The 20,939-nt window shown below is 66.4% G+C and overlaps 1 protein-coding gene across 1 annotated transcript in view; it reads left to right on the forward strand.

Moving 5' to 3' along the window:
* Nucleotides 1–119: 119 nt before the first annotated feature.
* MEGF6 (multiple EGF like domains 6) overlaps nucleotides 120–20,939 on the forward strand; it is a gene marked incomplete at its 5' end in the record, with an annotated part of 86,900 nt that continues 66,080 nt past the window's right edge. The window contains 4 exons of the mRNA XM_080799913.1: nucleotides 120–229; nucleotides 3,882–4,016; nucleotides 7,298–7,407; nucleotides 18,537–18,641. Of these exons, the coding sequence (XP_080656039.1) occupies nucleotides 120–229; nucleotides 3,882–4,016; nucleotides 7,298–7,407; nucleotides 18,537–18,641 (460 nt within the window). The remainder of the gene's footprint in view (nucleotides 230–3,881; nucleotides 4,017–7,297; nucleotides 7,408–18,536; nucleotides 18,642–20,939) is intronic.

The following is a 20,939-nucleotide window of genomic DNA, read 5'->3' on the forward strand; positions in this document are numbered from 1 at the left end:
GCTGCGCCCTGCGCGTCCCCGGGCCATGGCGCACGTGGCGACGGCGGCTCCGAGGGCCCGCCGGGGCCTCCTGTGAGCGCGGGACCGGCGCGGGGACCCGGCGCGGGGCCGCGGGCACGATGCTCGTCTTCCCGGAGGCGAGGGCGGCGGGGCGCGCGGTGGCCCTGGCCCTGGTGCTGCTGCTCCCCGCGGGGCCCGCGGGCGCCCTGCTCCGCCTGCAGCCGGGCCTGTGAGTAGCTGGCGGGGAGGGCGCCGCTGGACGGCGGGAGCCCCTGGGCCCTGGGCAGCTTTGTCCCTGGGGCTCCGACACAGTCGGGCACTTGGCCGTAACTGGGAGGGTCGGGGCTTGAGTCTGGGGGCGCTTCGGTAGCGGGGCCGCCTCCTCCTTCCCTTTCCCCGCCGTCTCCCTCCCCTCGGTAATGCGCGTCCCCGCGCGCGCCGGCGGAGGCTGCGCTCCCCTCGGGGTCCTTGCGGGCAGGGTCTGGCTCGCCGCGGCTCGGAGAAGGCAGGAAGGAAGCAGACGGTTCTCACATCCTTCCAAAGCCTGCCTTCTGGGGCCTGGGGGGCCTGTGCCGGGGCGGGTGCGCCCAGACAGGGGGCCCCTGGACGTGGTTTATGTATTAAACACGTGCGTGCTGGGGCGGAGAGACAGGAGAAGGAATTCAGTACCAGAATGGGCAGGAAGAGAGGGTCAGGGAGCCAGCTGAGATGAATTCAGTTTTGAAAGATGATTCCCCAATGGGCCGTTTAGCGGTCTCTCTTAAACAGCAGATCAGTCCTTGCGCTGGCCTCAAAGGACAGCTAGTGCCAAAGCCAGCCGGGGAAGAGGAGGAGAGCCACCCGCCGGCTGCCCCCACCCCAGGGCTCCTGCAGGGTGCCCGGCCGGGGCCTGCCGGATGGTGACGGGCTGTCGAAAGCTGCAGCGGGGCAGGAGAGTGGCCCGGCCTGGGTTAGGGACTCTTCCCAGCACCTGCCCGTGCAGGATGGTCACTTCCAGGCAGAGCTGGGGGAGGGCAAGTCCAGGCCCCAGGACCCCTACCCTGGGTCTTGCTTTCCCCCAAGCAGGAAGGTTTCCCTGTGGCCTTTCCAAAGGAAGGGGGGTGGGGGGGTCTTTGCATCCAGAAACATGAGTGGCCCGAGTCCCGACTCTCCACGTGACTTCTGCTGGACACTTTCCTGCAGTCCCAGCAAGTTAGTCTAAGGGCAGCTGCGGGCTCAGAAGGGCTCTCACAGTGGGGTCTGGCCACTCAGCCTGCCTGCTCTTTGCAGCGTTAGCGGGGGACTTCCAGAAGCCCCGACTCCCGGGAATTCCAGGGTGCCGGTCAGGGGGACAGCAGCTGAGCCCATGAGGACAGAGGCCCCTCCGTAAGAGGCGGCTTCTGCCTCAGTGCGCTGGTGGAAACTGCTTGTCACCCCTCCTGGGCCCGTCTCCCTGAGCCCCTGAGGAGCGGATCCAAACGCCTGTGAGTTCGGCTCCAGGAAGCCTCCGGCCTGGCCGGGGCAAGCATTTCAAACCCGCAGCTAGTGGACTGCCTGAGACCGCCTTCTCGTCCTGCTTCATGCTCGCCCGAAGCCTCCTGTCCCCTCTCCGCTCTGTCCTCCTCTTCTTCCTCCCCACGGAGCCTCCCGCGTGGCAGGGATCGCGGCCCCTCTGGGGTCCTCTTTCTTGTTGGGGCGTCTATTCTCAGGTCGCCCCAGGCGTGTTGAATTCTGTGACGCCTCGGGGTACGCCTTGCTGTGCTCTGCTGTCTCTGGTTGTTTCTGAAGCAGCCGGTGTGGGCCCGAGATGCGGCACGGTGACAACAGGCACTGCTGGCCGGGGAAGGCAGGAGGGAGGGCACCCTTCGAGACCCCGGCAAGGTGCCGGAATTTGCTCTTCGCTCCTCGCACCCCAGAGGAGCAGGGGCGGGGGCCCAGAGGACAGCCAGCGTCCCAGAAAATGCTTCGCCCACACCGGCGCTGTGCCCCCTGCCACGCTTCCCTTGGGGGAGATGTGATGAGCCCGCAGGGCCTGGCACGGACATCCCCACCCTCTGTGGCTGGCTTTCCTGAGCCACCTGGTGGACCTCTGGGGGAGGCTAAGAGAAGAGGGGTGCTGGGGGGAGTCCCACTGATTCACAGCGCTGGGGCTCGGGGGGCCTTTGTGGACCTGTGGGAGCCCGTGGCTGGTTCTTTGGCTCCCACTGGCTGGCCATGTCCAGATTCGAAACCCTGCGACCCACCTTTATGTATCTGTTTGTGTCTCTGAAGTGAATTTCTTATGGCAGAGTGGTTGGCTTTCCTTCCTGGGGCCTGGAATGACTGCTCAGTGCACGCGGCTGGCCCAAGGCTACTGGTTGGGCTGGCGGGAGCAGGGTCGGGACAGGGAGACGTGGCCCCACACACTGGAGTTCCAGCTGGCTGCGGTCCTAGGCTGCGGGGCTCCGAGCTGCACGCCGGGAAGCACGCAGGCCAGGGGGACCTGCGTTCAGAGGCCCGCTGCGGGGTTCACAAGGGGAGACTGTAAGAACAGACGTGACGCAAACGCCCCTCGGTAGCCTGACCTCCGGGCAGGGGTGTGTGCGGCCGAGCAGCTCGGTGAGGCCGGCTGTCTCTCCCGCCCTCCCAGGCCGGCTTTTCCCGTCTTCCCTTCCTCACCTTGGGGCCATCACCCGGGGCCCCGGGGGGCAGATGTCCGGCAGAGCTGTGTTCTCGTCGTCGTCTGGGAATTGCCTTCCCTCCCCAGATGGGAAGCAGGAGCCCACGGCCGCTTGGGCTGACGCTTGGGTCTGTCTGTTGCCTCCCCCATCCCACCTCCTCCACCCTGCCCATGGACAAGATGGCCAAGGTTGTGCCTGTGAAGGGCTGGGAAGTCCCCAGGAGGGATCATTCTGGAGCTCACCCCGGCCCTGTGAGGCCAATGAGGAACCCGCAAGGCTGCGGCTGTCCTCAGGGCCGTGGGGGACCAGGCCTTGAGGAGGAGTCACACAGATGCCTCGGGATGGGGACAGGGCATGGGAGAGTGACCGGAGGGCTGCTGCGGGACCCTCCCGGGGGCAGCTGGCCCCTGCGGTTTGAGGAGGGCCGGGAAGGGAGGGAGTCTTTGGGGAGAAGCCAGCCCACCCCACCCTCCTCCTCAGAGGAACCTGGCTGGCCTCGCAGGTGTGGCGAAGCTTTGCCTTCTCTCTGGGACTTTGTGAAATTTGCCTGCTTGGGGACCACCCTGGTCCCTGAATCCGGGCATGCCTGGGGCAAGCCATGACCCTCTGCTCCCCTCCCCTCCCCCTCTGGAGCCGGGCTGGGCCCCTTCTGCCTCTTCTCAGCCTCCTTCTCCTTCCTGAGTGTGGCGGGCTCCTGTCCGTACGCTCGCGGGCGGGGGCTCCCGGGGGCCGAGGAGCCCGGAATCACGGGGCTCCCACTGTGGCCCCCACGCCACGCTCCCTGGAGGCTCCCCTCCTTCCGTTCCTTCTCGCTCTGCCTGTCCTGCCTGGAGCCCACCCCCAGCCAGCCACGTGCCTGGCACCGGCAGCTCAGGGGCCGTCTCTGAGGCCAGCATGGCTGGGGACGAGGTGGCCTAGAACGCGAGTCACGTGAATGCCGGGTTGAAGCCACTGTTCCCACGGGCCCCCCAGTACCCTGTTCAAGGGGGCAGCGGTATCTATCCTTTGGGGTCAGCAGGATTAGAGCACCCCTGTGGGCGGCATGGGGGCCCCGCCTGGAGGACCCTCGGGCAGGACCCTCTTTCTCTGAGGCCGGCACCCTAGAGCCGGGGCCTGCCGTGCGGCCTGGCCATGGTCTGGACCCCACCCCCGACGGCTCCACACCCCAGCGCGAGTGTGCAGGAGGACTGGGGCCCGCTGGCTCTTGGTGGCCAGGGCGCTGACGTCTGTCCTCCGTCCCAGGCCCCACGTGTGTGCCGAGCGGGAGCTGACCTTGGTGGGCCGCCGCCAGCCCTGTGTGCAGGCTTTCAGCCGAACTGTGCCCGTGTGGGAGCCAGGCTGCGGGCGGCAGGCGTGGTGCGTCCGCCACGAGCGGAGGTATGTGCTGGGGTCCCCGAGTCCGGCGTGGGAGCGGGGTGACGAGGGTGGGGGGCTGTCCTGATCTCAGGGCCTTCTGGGAGCAGTGGGGGCCCTGCAGGGAGGAGGGGGAGGAGGGGGTTCTGGAGGGGGCTCTGAGGGGGGCGGGGTCTTGTGGGGGAGGCGGGGACCACACGAGAGGTGAACAGCGGGGCACCCAGCCTACCAGGCTCTGCCGGGCTGCCGCGGCCGAGCCCAGGCCTCGTTCCCGGAGGCGCCGGCACGAGACCTTTCATTGCTCAAGATTTTATTTCAAAATCAAGTTGAGGAGCGCCGTTGCATGCCTCTCCGCTGTTTACAGACTTGAGCTCTGGAATCTGCGCGGTTGCAAAGCGGGGCGGTGGGGGGGGGGCCTCAGCGTGGGCCCCTTCCCTGGCTGGCGGCCGCAAGGCCTCCGGGTTAGGTGTGGGGAAGGCGGGAACGGGCCTCGGATGGGGTGCGGCGTCCAGCTTCGCAGTGAGGCCTTCGGGGGTGGCCTGCGCGGTGTCCGTGGAGGGTGTGAACTCCCTCCCTGGGAGCATGGCGGTGTCTGGGGACAGTGGCCATTGCCTCAGGTGAGCCCAGGGGCCGGGGACGCTTTTCCAGGTCCTCTGGTGCTCGGGATGGCCGGGACCCTGCGTGACTGTCGGGGGCCGAGAAACCCCGGCAGAAGGAAAACGGCTCCCCTCGCGCTTCCCCAGAGAGGCCCCTGTGCAGTGTCCCCAGCTTGGGCCGTGTCCCCCCAGCCACTTACCACTTCTCCATGAGCCATGAGGCTGCCTGGAGCCCCGTAGCCCCCGGGTTGGAGAGTCGGGTGGGTAGCGCTGCTGAGAAGCCCCCAGACTCCCTGTTGCTGGCCCTCGGGCTCCCATCGCTGGCTCCTAGGCCCCCAGCCTGGGTGGGGTGGGAACAGCGTTTTCAGAGCATCTGGGTGCCTTCAGTGTCCTGGTGGGGCACCTGGGGGAGGGAAGTCCCCCTGCCTGGGAGGACCTTGCTGCCCGTCGCTTGAGGCAGGGCTGCGGGTCTCTGTCAGGCTTCCTGCTCCAGGGCAGAGGCCCACCTTGCCCGGCTCCAGGTCTCTGAGACCCTCCCTTTGGGTTCAGCAGGAACAGTTTGGGTCCCTGGCCTGCTTGGGGGCGAGGTCTGCGGGGTCTCCTGGCCTGCAGTGCAGCTGGGGCTCTCCCCGCCCTGCACGGGCTGCCCCCCCTGCCCTGCCCTCCACTCCGTGTGAACGAGATCGGTCTCGCCACTGCTGTGTCCTGTGGGGTTCCTGAGACCTGCACCAAGCACTGGCTGGACCCGGCCCCACCTCCCTTCTGTGGGGCTCCTGGCTGTGAATGGGTCGTGTCCCTTCCCATGATCCCGCAGCCGAGCCCCGTGGGCTGACTACGGGCACTTGCCCCGGTGCCTCGTCCAGATGGTCCTCTGGCGGCAGCCGTTGGAGCTGTGGCCTCTGGCTGGGGCACTCCCTTTCCTCCTTCTGGAATGCACAGAGGCTGTGGCTTTCCTGGGAGGCGGGCCCTGCCCCCCCACCCCGGCCCCCTGCTCCCCATCTGCCAGTCTGGGGCCAGCTGTCCTAGTGCCTTGGGAGCATCTTCCCGACAAATCAGCATCCAGCACAGGCCATGCCAGGCCTGAGGAGCCCCGGGCTGTGTGGAAGGCCCCTGCCCCTTTGCGGGGTGTGGTCCCGTGCAAAGGGAGGAGGAAGGAGTGCTTTGAGGAGCCAGAAGCCCCACGGAGCCCCTCCCCCGGGCCCGTGCCCCAGGTGTCCTGCCCTGTGGCCCACGCGCTCCGAGGGGCCTGCAGAAGGTGGAGATGTGTGCACCAGCCCAGCACCCCCAGGCCCCCGTCGCCCTTGACCCTGCTGAGAGCCGGTGGGCCAGAGTCCCCGTGATGCGTCCCCTGTGAGCTGTTGCACTTGCCCGCCTCTGTGAGCTGTGTCCCCGTGAGCCGTCCCATGTGGGCTGCAGCGGAGCAAGGGGTCGTCTCTTGGGGCCTGAGGGGGCGGTAGGCCCACCCGCTGTCTCGGAGGGTCTGTAACTTCTGAGGGTGGGGGGAGGTGGCAGATGGGCTGGTCGTCTCCGTTCTCCGGGTGGCCGCGAGGAACGGCACGTAGCCCTGGGAGAGGGATAAATATTCACGATGGAAGGGCCCAAACACTGTTTGCTCTGCCAAAAGCTGTCCACTGCTGTGGTCGGTTTCCCTCCAGGCGAGTGGATTCATGTCCTGCCAAAGTGGCCTTTTGCAGAGCTCTCCCGAGCTGCCGGGCGCGGCAGGGGCGCCTGAATTCATACTTCCGGGAAGTGGCCTTGTTTGCTTGTTTGTGGGGTCCCTGGGCTTCCCACGGCTCCCCAGGGCTGAGCCCCAGCGAGCGGAAGGGTGTCACGTCACCTGAAAACAGTGGTCTGGGCCCTCGGGCTGCTCCTGGGGCTGCAGGGTCCTTGAGCGGCTGCTGGGGACCGTTCCTACGACAGGCGTGGCGCAGGCTTGCAGGGCCGAAGGCTGCGGGTGGCCTTGGGGCATCCCCGTCCTCTTGTTCTGTCACTCTCTCTGCTTAGCCTTCGTGGGAGCCGCTCCCATCCTGAGCGGGAACTGGCCCGGGTCCAAGGCCTCCCCCGAGAGGCTCTCCTGCCCGCTCCCCTCTGATCTTAGGCCTGTGTGCTGGTCACGCTCTGGTCCTTCTGCTGCTGTCCACGGCGCTTCTCTCGGTCACCCTGTCTCCTCAGCTCAGTCCTGCGCTCCTTAGGTGGGGAAGGGGTCCCTCACGGATGCCCTAGGGCCGTCTTGTTGTGCCCTGGTGGGCTGAGAGCCTGGGGTCTCAATTGGCGCCCCCCGGGTCGCAGCCCGCCCAGCGCTGGACCCTAGGAAGCCCTGCTTGTTCCTAAGCTGGGCACTTCGAGTCAGACCCCCGGTGCTCAGATCTGGCCTGGTGATAAGAGCCAGATGTGGGGAGCTGGGCCGGCAGCTGGGGTGGAGAGGGAGCGGGGTAGCACCTGCCCCCCACCCCGGGAGAGCCGGCCGGGGCCCTTGCTGTGGGCTGCGGCCGGTCGCGCCCCCGCTCCTGTTGTCCCTCTTCACGTGGGTGCGGCTCTGCTGCGGGGCACAGACCTTCCACCGGCCTCTAAGCCTCAACCTGCTGAGCTTGAAACGCGGCGGGTCAGAGAAGCGGGGCAGGGAGGGGTGGGGGAGGGCCCGGAGCGTCGGGAGATGCTGCCAGCACTGCGTCTGCACAGTGAGTGATTCCCGTCTCCCCTCTTTTCTAGAACCATCTACTACACTGACTACAGGCAGGTGTACGCCATGGAGGCCCAGACCGTGCTCAGGTGCTGCCCGGGCTGGAGCCAGCAGCCCGGTGACCAGGGCTGCCTCTCCCGTGAGTGCCCCTTCCCCACCCCGAATCCGTGCGTCGGAGGCCGCGTCTGAAGGGGACAAGGTTCGGGGGGCTCCGAGAGGAGGGTGTGGGGCTGTCCGCCAGAGCCTGGGTTCCTGGCATGGGGAGGGGGTCTGAGGGCGGCCCTGAGCCACGCACTGCTGTCTGTGGGCTCAGCTGCCTCTCCAGGGTCCCGTTGTGGAGACGTCCTGCCCCACCATAGCCACGGCCTTGCTCTGCGTCCTTCTTCTCTGTTCCCGGGTGGGCCCTGGGCTGAGCGTTGGGCCCCTGGCCTCTGTGGACTGTTGTCTTTGAGACTGTAGCTCCTGTCCTGCCTCCCGTCCTGGTGCCCTGGGCCGCGGTCTCCCCTTCTGCTTCATGGAGGTTTGCCCCCTGGGAGGGGGTCCTGATAGAGCGGGACGGAGCAGGAGCCGTGTGTCAGCACACGTGAGCCTCACTGCGAAGCCTCTGCTTCAGAAGCTAAATGGGGCTCACAGCTCTGGAGTCTGGCTGCAGGGAGTGTCTGGAGAGCTGTTCCTGGCCTGTGGGTGTGGACACAGGTGGGCCGGCCGGTGGGGTTGATGGGGTAGGAGGTGGCAGCATCCCCTCCCTAGAGAGGTGGTCCCAGAGGTCTGGCCTCCCCTGAAACAGTGACAGGGCTCGCCCTGACGTGAGGGATGGGACCGTGCAGCAGGGGTGGCTGGGGGTTCCAGCTCCCCCGTGCTGGGACAGGAGCTGGACCTCAGGGGCTGTGTTCCAGCCTGTCTCTCCGCCCCTGGGTCCCTCCACACACCGGCAACATGGGAGCCGCTGAACGGGGGCAGAGACGCCTTTATAGAAACTCCAGCGGGAAAAGGGGGAGAGAAGGGCGCTGGTGCTGTTTTTCTGGGAGAGGAAATGAATAATCCTCCCCAGGAAGGGAGCAGGAGGGAGCAGGAGAAGGAAGCGGCCCTGGCTTCCCTCGCGGGCAGGAGAGGCTCAGGGGACAGGGCGGACGCCTGGACGCCCGCCCGCCGGCCCTGCAGCGGGAGGTGCCCCGGGCCCTGGCCCCCGGCAGCAGTGCTTCTCCGCACCCTCTCTGATCCCGGAGCTGTGTGTTTTCCCTGCTTCTGGCTTCTAGGAAAACAAAGGAGTCTGTTGACTGGGGGTGTGGGGTGGAGGTCAAAGCCGAGGGCCCTGGTTTCCACTGAGACAGGGCTCCTGAGGCCTGCTCAGGCAACCCTAGTAATCCGGTGAGCGGCGGGGCTGGGCGGAGGAGGCAGGGGCTATGGCCCGGGGCGGGTCGGGGAGCACGGCCTTTTATGCCTGGGGAGGGCCGTGGACACGCAATCCCGTGGCCGGCCTGGGGTGGGGGGCCTTCTGCACTTGGCTTCCTGGGCTGGGGGAGGAGTGGGTGTGTACACTGCCATGGGCAAGGGGACGGGAGCCAGGGTGCAGGTCAAGCTTGGTACTGCAACGTTCCCAGCTACCATACTCCTGAACTGGGGTCGGAAGGCTCTCGGTTTCCACTGTGTCTTGGAGTGACCTTCCCAGGGTGGGGCTGCGGAGGGGCAGCAGGGTCCAAGGGCCAGCCGCGCCCCGGGAGGCCAGGTCGGAGGCAGGCCCCAAATGCTGGGTTTTCAGGGATGGGAGGCCGATCTGGCACAAGTCCACGGCCGTGCCAGTCTCTCCTTGCAGTCTGGCTCAGCATGAGCTCCTGGCCTGGCCTGCGGCTCTGTCTGCCTGTGCTGGTGGCCGGGAAGGAAGGCTGGCTCTGCCTCGGCCTGGCCAGCTAGTAGGAGGCGGGTACGGGGCTGCGGGGCAGGGAGATCGCCGGCAGGTGAGACCTAAAGCCGCCGGGGCAGCCTTGGCCTTGCGGAGGTGAAGGAGCTGGGCTGGGGACAGGGCTGGGCGGTGAGGAAATGGGGGCGTCTCGGCCACAGGGCCTGGCCTTGGGGGTCCCAAGGCCTGGAGACGTGGGTGGGTTCCCACGTGTATCCTAAACTTGAGGCTTTGTCTTTCTTGATTGTTTAAAAAAACCCAAAACACATTTTAGTGCAGGATTTACTTATTTCTGTGTCTGGATCTGATTTGAAGGAAAAGGCCTGGACACGGCCCCTCGGGCGCCCGCTCGTCCCCCGGTGTCTGGGTCTCCGGCCTGTGAAGGGAGGGAGGCCCGAGAGGGTCACATGGGGCAGAGCCTGGGCCTGGGTCCAGGGATGGCTCCCCCAGGGATGGCTGTTTCTCAGCTGGGGCCTGGCAGGGAGCAGACGCTGCTGTGACAGGAGTGCGGGGCCGGGGGAGCAGAGGGCCAGCTGGGGCTTTGACGTGTGGATGGGCAGGGCAGGACCGCAGGGGCGCGGGGGTCGCTGAGGGAGGCAGGAGCCCATGTGGGAGCGCTGTCCCCGTGGCCAGAGAAGGTGGGCTGAGCACAGAGTGGGCTTTCTGCTGTGAGCAGGGTCCTCAGTCACTCTGTTTCCTGCCCCAGACGGAGTGGGTGCCCAGGACCCCCAGCCCCTGGGAAGCCCTGCCCTGCGGCGTCAGCGGAGAGTCTGGGGGGCTGCCTCTGGCCCCCTTCTTGCCGGCTTGGCTGTGGATACCGGGGCTGGAGGCTGGGTCAGGGCCCTCTGAGCTCCTGAGTGCGAGCAGTGGCTGGGGTCCTGGGCCCCCCCTTGGGAGAGGTGCCCACTTCCTGCGGAGTGGCCTGGGGGTCAGGAGTCTCTGCTTTGGCCCTTCCCCGCCCCTGTGCCGCTCCTCCAGTCCTCTCCGGCCCCGTCCCCCAGGCCCAGTCCGGGCTGTCTGCTGACTCGGGAGGCTGGGTCGGGCCGGGGGCAGGCCCCCTGCTGCGGACGGCCCCAGCCGGGTGAGACGTCCTCGCTTCGCGTGACCTGGAACCATAGCCACGTGCGGGGCACCGTCAGGGCCCCGTGGGCTCGTGTGGGAGTGAGGAGCAGACATCGTGCTATGTGAGAGAATGACAGGAAGCCTCTAACGGTCCCCGTGATTTCTCAGGGACGCACTCCGCGGCATGGGTGACCTGGAGGTGACCAGGAAGGAAAAAGCCTGGCTGGGTGGGGCGGCGTTGCCTGGTGACCAGGGGGCTTTCTCGGGTCTGTGTGGTATGTGCACGTCCCACGAGCAGCTGGGCGCTGACCCTTTCTGCTGTTGGGGTGCCCGATTCCCGCCCAGCCCCTCTCTCAATTCCACATCCCTCTCAGTGGGGTGTGGCTTTCCCGGACACCCCTGTGACCAGGGCCCTGGCCCCGCCTCATCTAAGGGAGCCTGAGTGTGAAGGTGCTGAGGCGCCAGGAAGATGCCCCGTGGCTCCTGCCCTAAGTCTGTGCAGCCTGAGCCCTGGGCATCTGAGGAGGCTGCAGGACGGAGGGCAGACCCTGAGCAGGTGCGAGGAGCCGCACCTGCGACGCGGGACGGCAAGGGGTACTGTGGTCTGGGAAGCTCCGCGTAAAGCGCAGTGAAGCAGGTTCCGTCATTGCAGGACTTATCAGAGCATTTAACATGCTAATGTGGCCTGTGGCTTCCTGAGAAAGGCTATGTAGTATTTTCCAAAGCAATTCTTCCTTTAAAAAGAAAGGAATAAAAAGATACAACAAAGTTGAAAAAATAAACAGTGTCCTTAAGGCACGCGTGGGTAACGGAGCCAGGCGAGCGGCGGGACCGTCGTCTGTGTGGGTCTGACAGCGTGCTCTGCACTGTGCTCAGGCGCGGGAGTGGCGGTGACAGAGACCGGGACTGGCCCTCCCTCCAGCGGAGCTGCTGTCCTGTGGCGGCGGACAGGTGGGCAAGCGCACGGTGGTTCTGTGCCAGCCCGTGGCCGCTGTCTCCGGGGACAGCTGGGGGGAGGGACGTCTGGCTGGTGGGGGGGGTTGTTGGGGGGTTGGGCGGGACTTGGAACAGCTCAGGTTGACTCTCTGGAGGGCGGAGGTGTGCCATCCCAGTGTGGGGGATCCTTCCTGCTCCGTCCTGCGTGCTCCCCGGCGTAGGGCTGCTTCGGCCCCCTTCTGCCCGTGTGTCCTCCTCTGTCTCTGAGCGGGGCCTGACGGGATCCGTGTGAGCTCAGTCCCTGCCTTCGTCACGCCTGCAAAGACTCTGTTTCTAGATAAGGTCCCTTTCTGAGGTCCCGGGGACCTGGTGAGGACAGGGAGCCCGTGCAGGGTCTGGCTGGGGGAGGGACACGGTCTGCTGCAGGGAGCAGAGGGGACGCTGGGCCGTTCAGGAGCCAGCTCGGGCCTGGTCCTGGCGGGTGGCGGAGCGCGGTGGGAAGTGGCCGGATTCTGGACGTGTGGATGGAGTGGGAACTGGGTCTACACGGCATGGCCGTGGCTGGGCTTTCAGGACCCCACGTGTGTCTGGGCTGTGTGGGGCACACTTGCCCTTGACTCTGGAGCTGACCCTCAGAGGCAACGACGGCCTGCGGGGGGCGCTGTAGGGCGGCCACCCAGAGCTTTCTCCACAAGCTGTCCCGGCCTATCGTGGTCGCTCGTGTCTTCTTACTGCCGAGGGCGTGCCAGGCCGGCCGGGGAAGATCCGTGGCCCGCGAGGGCTTCACACGAGTGTGGGGGGGATTGACGCGGTTTGTCGTCACAGGAGCCTGGGATGGGCCACGTGGTGAGCCCACGGGACAGAAGCCAGGGCTGCTGACCAGCTCGCAGGCTTGCCCTATGCTCTTGCTCCCTCCTGGGACGCGGCCGTCTCCTCTGCGGTCCTGGGGCTGCAGGGATGAGTAGCAGGAAGGCTGCTGGGGGCCCCGGGGACGGCCGCCCTCTGCCTTCCTGCCTCGCGGTTCACTTTTCCTTTTCCGTTCCGGACGCGTGTCAGCCCCGCGCCCAGCGTGGGAATCTGCACGGCCAGCGCTCTGGCTGTCCTGTCCTCGCTGTGAATGTGGACGCCCACATGGTGGCTGGGGGCCGTGTTGCTCTGCAGCGAACCCCTCGCCCCCCCGGCTGTCTCCAGATGTGGAGTCACAGCCAGACTCATGGTGCTGCGTCAGGCACGTTTGCACGCTCGTGCACACTCGTGCACTGGACCGGCATGCTGTCCACCCAGGGAGTTCGCCTACGTCGCAACCTCACATATGCGTGCACGGTCCACGCCCGTGCTCACGCTCACACGGACCCACGTGTGTGCGCAGTCACACGCACTCACACGTGGACGGTCTCCCACATGCTGACACACTCACCCTCAGACATGTGCCCACACCACGTGCTCATGCACACACGAGTTCATGTTTGCACATGCAGGCACTGGACACGTGTTCATGCTCACACGCACACATGCACCACGTGCCTGTCTGCTAACGTGTGTGTGCGGTGCTCACAGCCGTGGCAGTGCCCGCACGCCCGCCTGCACGCACGCACCGTCTGCTCACGCTGGCCGCTGCGGCCACATGGCCCGCACACTGAGCACGTGCTCCTCCCCGGTGCGGCCCTGCCATCCAGCACAGGGCCCCGGGGCCGGGGTGACTGCCTCCGTGCAGTAGGGGTCTGGGACGAGGGGAGGTGGGGCTGGGGGCTTGGGGTCCCGGCCTCCAGCTGCCAGCTGGCATTGGGTCGAAGGCCAGCAGGTCTGGTAGCAGAACAGGGATGCAGGGACCAAGCAGGAGGGACCCAGGGCCTGTTCTGCCCCCTGGGCTCCCAGGGATGTGGCCTCCATCCTGTAGCTGCCCCTTGCTGGGAGGTGGGCACTGAGGGCCCCACTCCCAGCCACTCTGGGCAACTCTGGCAGCACCTATGGGAGGTTTCAGAGACGCTACCCTGTGGCTTGGTTGATGACTGAGGACTACCCTGAGCCACGGTGCTGATCTCGCCGCCCTGCCGTGCACAGTGCCATCCTCACCGTCACCCCCTCTGTCTGGGCTCCTCCTCCCCCAGCGTTGTTTGAGGCCCTAAAGATGGTGGACAGAGGTGCTCTTTGCCGGCTGCAGCCCCAACTCTGCCTGGTGCTCGCTTCCCAGGCCGGTTGCTGGGGGACCGTTGGGAGCACATGTGTGTCCGCTTGGGGTTCTGCCCGCTGTCTGTGCCCCAGCAGCCCCGCAGAGTTTCTGGGCCCCTGGGCTGTGTAGCACACAGCCTGTCTCTGGCTGGCCTGGTGGCTTCGGCCACGGGCAGGACAGGGCCTGGTGCTGGTGCCACTGCTTCCCTTGCTGAAACTGAGAACTGGGGACCCGCAGACCTGCGGGGGTCGGATTGGGAGCCTGTGTTCGTTCGGCCTTTCTGAGGTTTCTTTTTTTTTCTTAATTTTTAGATTTTTAAAAAAGATTTTATTTATTTATTTGACAGACAGAGATCACAAGTAGGCAGAGAGGCAGGCGGTAGGGGGGGGGCGGGGGAAGCAGGCTCCCTGCTGAGCAGAGAGCCCGATGTCCCAGGACCCTGAGATCATGACCCGAGCCGAAGGCAGAGGCCCAACCCACTGAGCCATCCAGGCACTCCTCTCTGAGGTTTCTGGGAGCCAGGCCCGCACCGGGAGCTCACGTGGGCCCCCACACCTACCACGTACCTCGGTGGTGGGCTGCTCCCCCGTTGTGGTGGAGGAGCTCTGGCCCCGAGAGGCCCCTCCCAGGCTCCATCCTGAACATTCTGTTGGCTGCAGGGAGGGGCTGAGTTCGCCTGCAGGCCTGACCAGGAGGTGCCCTCAGCCCCCCGCCAGCAGACAGCCCTGCCCCTCCTCTGGGGATGCCGAGGGGGCGCTGGCACAGGGACGGGGCTCCCCTGCTCCTGGGCCCGGCCCTCATGGCAGGGAGTGGGCGGGAGCCAGAGGCATCGGCATGGGAAGTCCTAGGAGTCCGAGCAGCTGGGACAGACCTTGAGAGCAGGGTCCCAGGCCAGGAGCTTTGCTTTGGGTCTGGGTCGGTCCCTCCGGCCCTGGCCTGCTGGAGCTATGGAACGCACGTGGGGCCCGCGGGCCTCTTGGGCAGAGGTGCCGGGGAGAAGGCTGACATTGGTGCGGCACACACGTTTGGTGAGCTAGGCCATGTGTTCAGAGCCTGTGGGGGTGGGGGTGGCCACGGAGACCGGGAGAAACCTGTGCGCCCGGATCACAGCTGCCCCGCCTGAGGCCGCCCCAGCAGGCAGCTACTTAGGGAAGAGAAGAGCAGCGCCCATGGGCCAGCCACGCGGCAGTTCGGGGATGTGGCCCGGGCCCACATGTGCAGAAGCCCAGTCCTTGCAGAGGAGCGGAGCTCCGTCACCACAGTGAGCCCGTCCCAGGACAGGGGCCGCCCCCGCTCCTGCAGCAGGGTCACGTGAGGTCCAGCCAAGGGCAGGTGTTTCGTGGCGCCCACTGTAAGAGAGCATGGCCGGCGTTAAGATGCCACAGGTGTCCGGGGCGCCTGGGTGGCTCAGTCGGTCGAGCGTGCGACTCTTTGTTTCGGCCCAGGTCCTCTCATGGGTCATGAGATGGAACCCCGTGTCAGGCTCCGTGCTCAACGGGGACCCTCACCCTTCCCCCAGCCATGTGCGTGCGTGCACACCTGGGTGCTCTCTTTCTAAAATCAATCAGTCTTTGAAAAGGAAGGAAGGAAGGAGGGAAGGTGTCCAGACGTGCTGCCTTCACCCTGGGGACTGTGCTCCCCAAATCCATCATCCTGCAGACTGGACGCCCCTCGGGGCCCTGCCAGCCTTTGGTTCTGGGGATGTGGGTAGACCCACCCTGTGTCACCCCAAGGCCAAGGCCTGGTCTGGAGCAGCTGGGATGCTTAGTGAGCGGCCCCCGTCCCAGCGCCTCCAGCCCCATTCCGCACACCAGGGAGGGCGATGTTCCTCCTTCTTGGTTCAGATGGCGGGCGGGGAGCCCCATCAGCCCTGCGGGTGGGCTGCTGTGGGCAGCGGGTCCGGCTTCAGGCTCAGGCGGGCCGTGGAGCAGACACTTGGCGGCATGAAGGTCGCTGAGAAGATTGTGTCCGTGTGTGCAGATGGCCCGTCCTGGAACTTAACCCGAGTTCGTTTGTTTGTTTCTTCCTTTTTTCTTTTTTTAAAATTTTACTTATTTATTGAGAGAGAGAGAGAGAGAATGAGAGAGAGAGAGAGCATGTGAGGAGAGAGGCCAGCGGGAGAAGCGGGCTCCCCGCCGAGCAGGGAGTCTGACACGGGACTTGATCCCGGGACTCCAGGGTCGTGACCGAAGGCAGTCGCTCCAGGTGGCCTTAACCCGTTTCTGACCCACCGACTCACATCAGACGGAACACGTGTGCGCAGGCCTTGCCTGCTAAGGCATCTGGGCCGTGGGGAGCTGGCAGGGGTTTGGGGCAGAGGCAGATGCGTACATGATGGTTCTCCAGCCCCCTGGGACTCTCCGGCTCGGGCCCTCCCTCTGCCGGCTCTGCCCTTGGAGAACACGGCCGCGCACGGCCGCGGAACCTGTGGGCGCCCCCGTCCCGGGTCACCTGCACCGGCCCTGCTATTTCTGACTCTTGGGACAGGCGGTTCCTTCAGGGTCCCTGAAGGTCCTGTGGCCGCAGGCCTGGCCAAGCTGAGTCTGAGGGACGGTCGGTCCCCAGGAGCCCCTGGCCCCGGCCCTGGGAACATAGTAGGTATTTCAAAAAAACCCACTAATGTTAAGTAGAGAACACCTTTGCTGCTCAGAAATCTCTAACTTGTCTGCAGGGCGCGCGTCCAGCCTCCGCTCACGGCCACGGGTCAGGTTTTCCCGGTGTCTGCGGCTGACCTGGCGCGTCTTCCCGCACGGGGTCGCCTGGGTCTCGCGGCAGGGGTCAGGCACGTGGGTCTGGAAGCCCGGCTCTGGCTCCTGAGCTCTGTCCGCCTGGGCGTGAGTCTTTCCCGTGCTTGCTTGGGCCGTGTCCTTCCTCGGCCTCCGGCGGGGGGTTTTGGGGTCCTTGTCTGCTGTCTGCTGCCTCCTCGGAGGCGCGGTGGGACTGGGGCTGTGCCCTGCCGCTGGAGGTGACCCTCCTGACACAGCGGAGGGCGACCGTGTCAGGCAGCCCGGCCCCCCCGTGGGGTTACGCAGGGGAGGCCCCCTCCTCTACCACCCCTGCACAGCCCAGCCCCACGCCCCCGCCCCGAGCAGGCTCTGCTCCCCTGGCTTCCCTCGGCAGCTCCCCACTGCCCCTGCGTCCCGCCAGCCTCCCCGGGAGTGCCCCTTCGTGGTTTGGGGCGTAGTCCTGTATCTTTGTCTTTCCCGTTTTCATTTCTGTGGCTGTGCTGCCCTACGCATCCCTCCGTCTGGGGACACCCCAGCTCTGTCCTCCCGCGACGGCCTGGCCACTCCCGACCCCGCCCGCCTGTAGTGGGTTCTCGCTTTCATTCCTTCGACGGTGTGGACGGGGCCCAGGAGCGCTGTGGGTGGCGGCCAGGATGGGGTCCGCGCTCGCTCTCAGGGCGTCCGTGGGCACAGTAGGGAGAAGGCCATGCTGTGGGTGCTGGTGTGTGACATTTGGGGACGATGCCGGTTGGGGGGTGGCAGCCCAGAGCGTCCCTGGGGTCCGAGGGGTGAGCTCACGGTATGGGGGCTTTGTGCTCAGCGGACAAGAAGATCACAGCGGCCGTGGGGCAGAGAAAGTGGGTGAGCAGGGCGGGCGGTGACCGTGGCCTTCACTGGCCCCGTGGGGCTGGGGAAGGTGGGCTCCGTGTACCCTGGAGCCAGGTTCCGGGCCTTTAGCCTCTGGGACGCTGCTGCTGTCCGCGCCCCAGGTCGGGCCCTCGGCCGGCCTTCCCTGCGTGGGCTCCGGGGTCACCGTGCGCGTCCCCCCAACACCCCTGCGGCGCCATTTCATCCCCAACCCCCCCACCCCTGCACATCCAGACACATCCTCCGGCTGCCCGTGTGGGGCTGGAGGGAGGAGGCCGTGAGCTCACTTGTAGGGGGGCCGGAGCAAGGGGGAGCACTCCCCCCAACACGGGGACAGCGGCCGCAGTTAGGGGACAGAGAGGAGGAAGCATCCCACAGAGGGCCCTCCTGACCCCGGGCTCGACGCAGAGGATCCTGGGGCCTGGTGTCTGCTCGTGGGCTGTGTGGCCTGGGGCCGCGTGCCGCCTGTCTCTGAGCCTCTGTTTCTTTACCAAGCGCAGCGTCCGTCCCAGAAGGCTGCCTGGACCTGGGTGCTGGGCCGACAGCCCTCCGGCAGGCCTCCCGCCTTCTGGAGTTTCTCTCCCTGCTCCTGGTGGGACCCATGAAGTGACCCATGACGGCACTGAGCCCATGGTTCGTGCCAGGCTCCTGGAGGCTTTGGGGATAGTCACTGTGCCGAGCAGCCCCTCACCCAGTGAGCACCCCGAAGCCTCCGGGCTCAAGGCCAGGCTGGTGGGGTCCCAGGGTGGGGGACCAGCCCCCCCGCCTTGACCGTACCCCCTGTGCATGGGGATATGATGGGAGGGGGCTGCAGGGCCAGGAAATGGGTGCTGGGGTACCTGGGCCAGCCGGGGTCGGGGTCCTCGCTGTGACGGGGCTGGCGGGCAGTTTGGGGCTACTGGGTCCTTGGGGACCAGTGTCCCCAAGTGTCGTTGCCCCCAGTGTCGTGGACAGGCAGCTTCCCGCCCCTCACACCTGTGCTGTGATGGGAGGGTGGGGCTCACTGGCGCCCGCGCCATGGGTGGGCAGCCTCCTGGCCCAGTGCGGTGAAGTGTGGGGAGACAGTCTGGGGACAGGGGTCTCCTCTAGAGAGATAGGAGGGGGCCCTTCCGCCCCAGCCCAGAACCCTCCCTCCGTCCCTCCTCCTGGGCTCTGCTGGCCTGCGCTGGCATTGTCCCTCCTAGGGGCACCCTCGGGCGTGAGCAGGAGGACTGGGGTCCTCAGCAGTGGGCTGTTCCCCTGCTGTCCCTCCCTCCCCACCTCCTCGAGAAAACGAAAGGGGGGGCTTCGGGCTCTGGTGGCAGTACCAGTGTGTGACCCAGGAGAGAACAGAGCTGGGACCGGTGACCCGACAGCAGGGTCGGGGGTGCCGGCCTGGGTGATGCCCCCCACCGCCAGGGTTCGGGGCTCAGCTCTCAAGGTGCGGTGTGGGCTTCCGTGGGAGGAGGGCTGTCCTCTTTGTGGCAGGGCTCTGGGTCCTGTCCAGCCCGAGACTTTGCCTCCTGGGGGACATGGGAGAGGGTCCCCAAGGACACTGTGTCCTGTGGGTGGGCTGTGGCTGCCCCTGGGCTGTCGCCCGTCCTCTCATGCCTTCTCTCCTCTCTCCACAGCCCACTGCGGCGCTGGCTTCTGTTTCAACGGTGGCCGCTGCGTGCCTGGCTCAGCCCAGCTATGCTACTGTCCCCGAGCCTTCCAGGGCCCCCGCTGCCAGTACGGTGAGTGGATGGGACGGTTGGGCATTCCCCCCTCCACCCCCTCGCCCTGCTCCTGCGGCTTGTCTGACCTTGCTGGTGGGGGGGGGCAACCCTGGGACTCCCCCCACAGACACCCTGCACGCCATCATCTTAGAGCCCCCCCCGCCAGTCGTGGCCTCCAGAGAGATGGGCAGGGGCTTCCCGGGGTGCTGGGCAGCTGGGAAGTGGCCTGGCCTGGAATCTCTAAGCGGCATTCCTGCCGTGCTGGGGACCCTGGTGTCCCTCACGAAGAAAGACGCGGGGGCGTGCTGGGTCCTACTGCAGGCGGCTGGTTTGGAAACCGGACACCTCTGTAAATCGATACGTCTCGGAAACCCGTCTACGCTGCCCGCGCTTGAACAGAAACCCAACGGAGTGAATTTTCGAAACCTCGTTGGCTTTATTAACTGACTCGAGTCAGGCAGAATCCCATCTCGCAGAAAGGAAAGGTTTTTAAAGGGAAGAGAAAGCGCAAGAGAGAGGAAATGATCAGCCCGGCCAGTTGGCCCTTCCCGGGGGGACGTTTCCTGGCGCCGACAGGGCTGTTCTGGAGCTGGCGGCTGGCGGGTGCCACTCCGGGCTGGGGGCTCGGTGCCCCGACGCCCCGACGTGGGGCCTTCAGCTAAGTCGTGCCATGGTGGGGGCTGTGCCCACGGGGGACACTGACTGGGTGCCGGGCGGGGCGTCTGGCTTCGAGGGGCCGCCGGGCTGACTGCGTTTTTGTAAAGAGGAGCGCACAAGCGGGTGGGAAGTCAGGAGGCCCCACAGACGCGCCTCCTGAGTTCTTGGTGATGGGGAGGCGGGAGCATTTCGCTGGGGTTTCTGCTCCGTCCAGCGTCTTCAGCGAGCACGGAGCTCTCAGGGTCCCGTCGGAATCGACGCAGGCCACGCCGCCCGCTGAAATGAAAAACCCCCAGACGGTTTCCGGTGCTTTGAACCTGCTCCAGGCGAGCAGCTGGGCCTCCTTCCGGGTGGACGCTGGGGCGGACGTCCTGCGCCTCGCTCCGGTGCCTTGGAGCCCAGCGGGCAACCGGGAAGGGGGCAGGCGTCAGTTAATTGTGGGGAACAGGAGGCCCCCTGTTTGCACAGGGGACCCCGCCCACTGACTGGTCCCTGCGTGTCCCCGTGTGGTGGCCTGCCTTCTGTCTCCAGCATGGGCCGAGGGCAGGGGTCCTGGGGAGCGGCTGGGTCCCCGGGTTCTGAGATGGGGGCGTTGAGGATTGGAGAAGCTGGTCATGCGAGTATGCTTGCGTACCCAAAGCCCTGTGTTAGCCGGAAGGTTCTTGGCTGAGCTGGTTCCTCGATCTTGCTTCTTCGTGGGCTCTGTGGGCTGGATGGTCCGAGGCCTGGGCCATGGAGTGAGGCCTGCTGTCGAGAGCCCTCCAGATGCTGGGGGGCCCCTGCCCCATGCCCTGCTGCCTCAGCCAGACCTCCTGACGTTAGGACCCTGAGCCCTTTGGCGGGCTGGCCAGATGTGACCCCCCACCCCCAGGCAGGCAGGGGTCCAGGCTGGGTCTAGGCCCGGATGGAGGGGGCCAGCCGTAACGGCTTGGCTCCTCTCGGTCTGGTGGGTGTTTATGGCCACAGGTGGCGGTGGAAAAGGCTTCGAGGCCCTTCTCTCGTCCAGCTTTGGTGAGCTGTGTGCAGCTTGGGCTGGGTTTCATCCAGTTTGGGGTGAGAGCTGGTCCCGGCGGCAAGCTCCCTTCGGGGATGTTGCTGGGACAGGGCTGTGGCCGTGCAGATGCTGTGGTCTCTGCTCGGGCCGAGGGCCGTGAGGGGGTGACTCGAGTGTGGCCTGTCCGTGGTCACACCCTCCAGGAAGTGGCTAGGGTCACCTGCCCTGCCCCCGTTCCTCCATCCCTGCGTCCTGGCCGCCGTGGGCTGCCCCTGCGCTCCTGGCCTCACTCTGTCCATGGGCCCAGCTCTGAGCCTCCCAGGCTGGGGTCCCCTCTGGCATGAGCCTTCCCCACCCCAAGACCCTGACACTTGGCATCCTGGGTATCAGGGGACTCGAGGGCCGCAGGGGCACAAGAGGGAGGGAGCTTAGTGCAGCGAGTGGCCCTGTGTCCACAGGAGGGGGCGTGTCTGGCCCAGTCCCAGGGTCCCGGGGCCACACCCGTGGGGCAGGCTCACACCCCCACTCGGGGTCTCTGGGTGGGCGGGAGCCGTGCTCACGCGCTCTCCGCTCTAGCTTCATGGGCCTGCGCTGCAGACTTGGCTTTGCCTGCAGAGCAGCCCTGCTCTCCACAAGGATGGGGGGTGGCCTCCTGGGGGCTGGGG

This window comes from Martes martes (genome assembly GCF_963455335.1).
Source record: "Martes martes genome assembly, chromosome: 4".
Lineage (NCBI taxonomy): Eukaryota > Metazoa > Chordata > Mammalia > Carnivora > Mustelidae > Martes > Martes martes.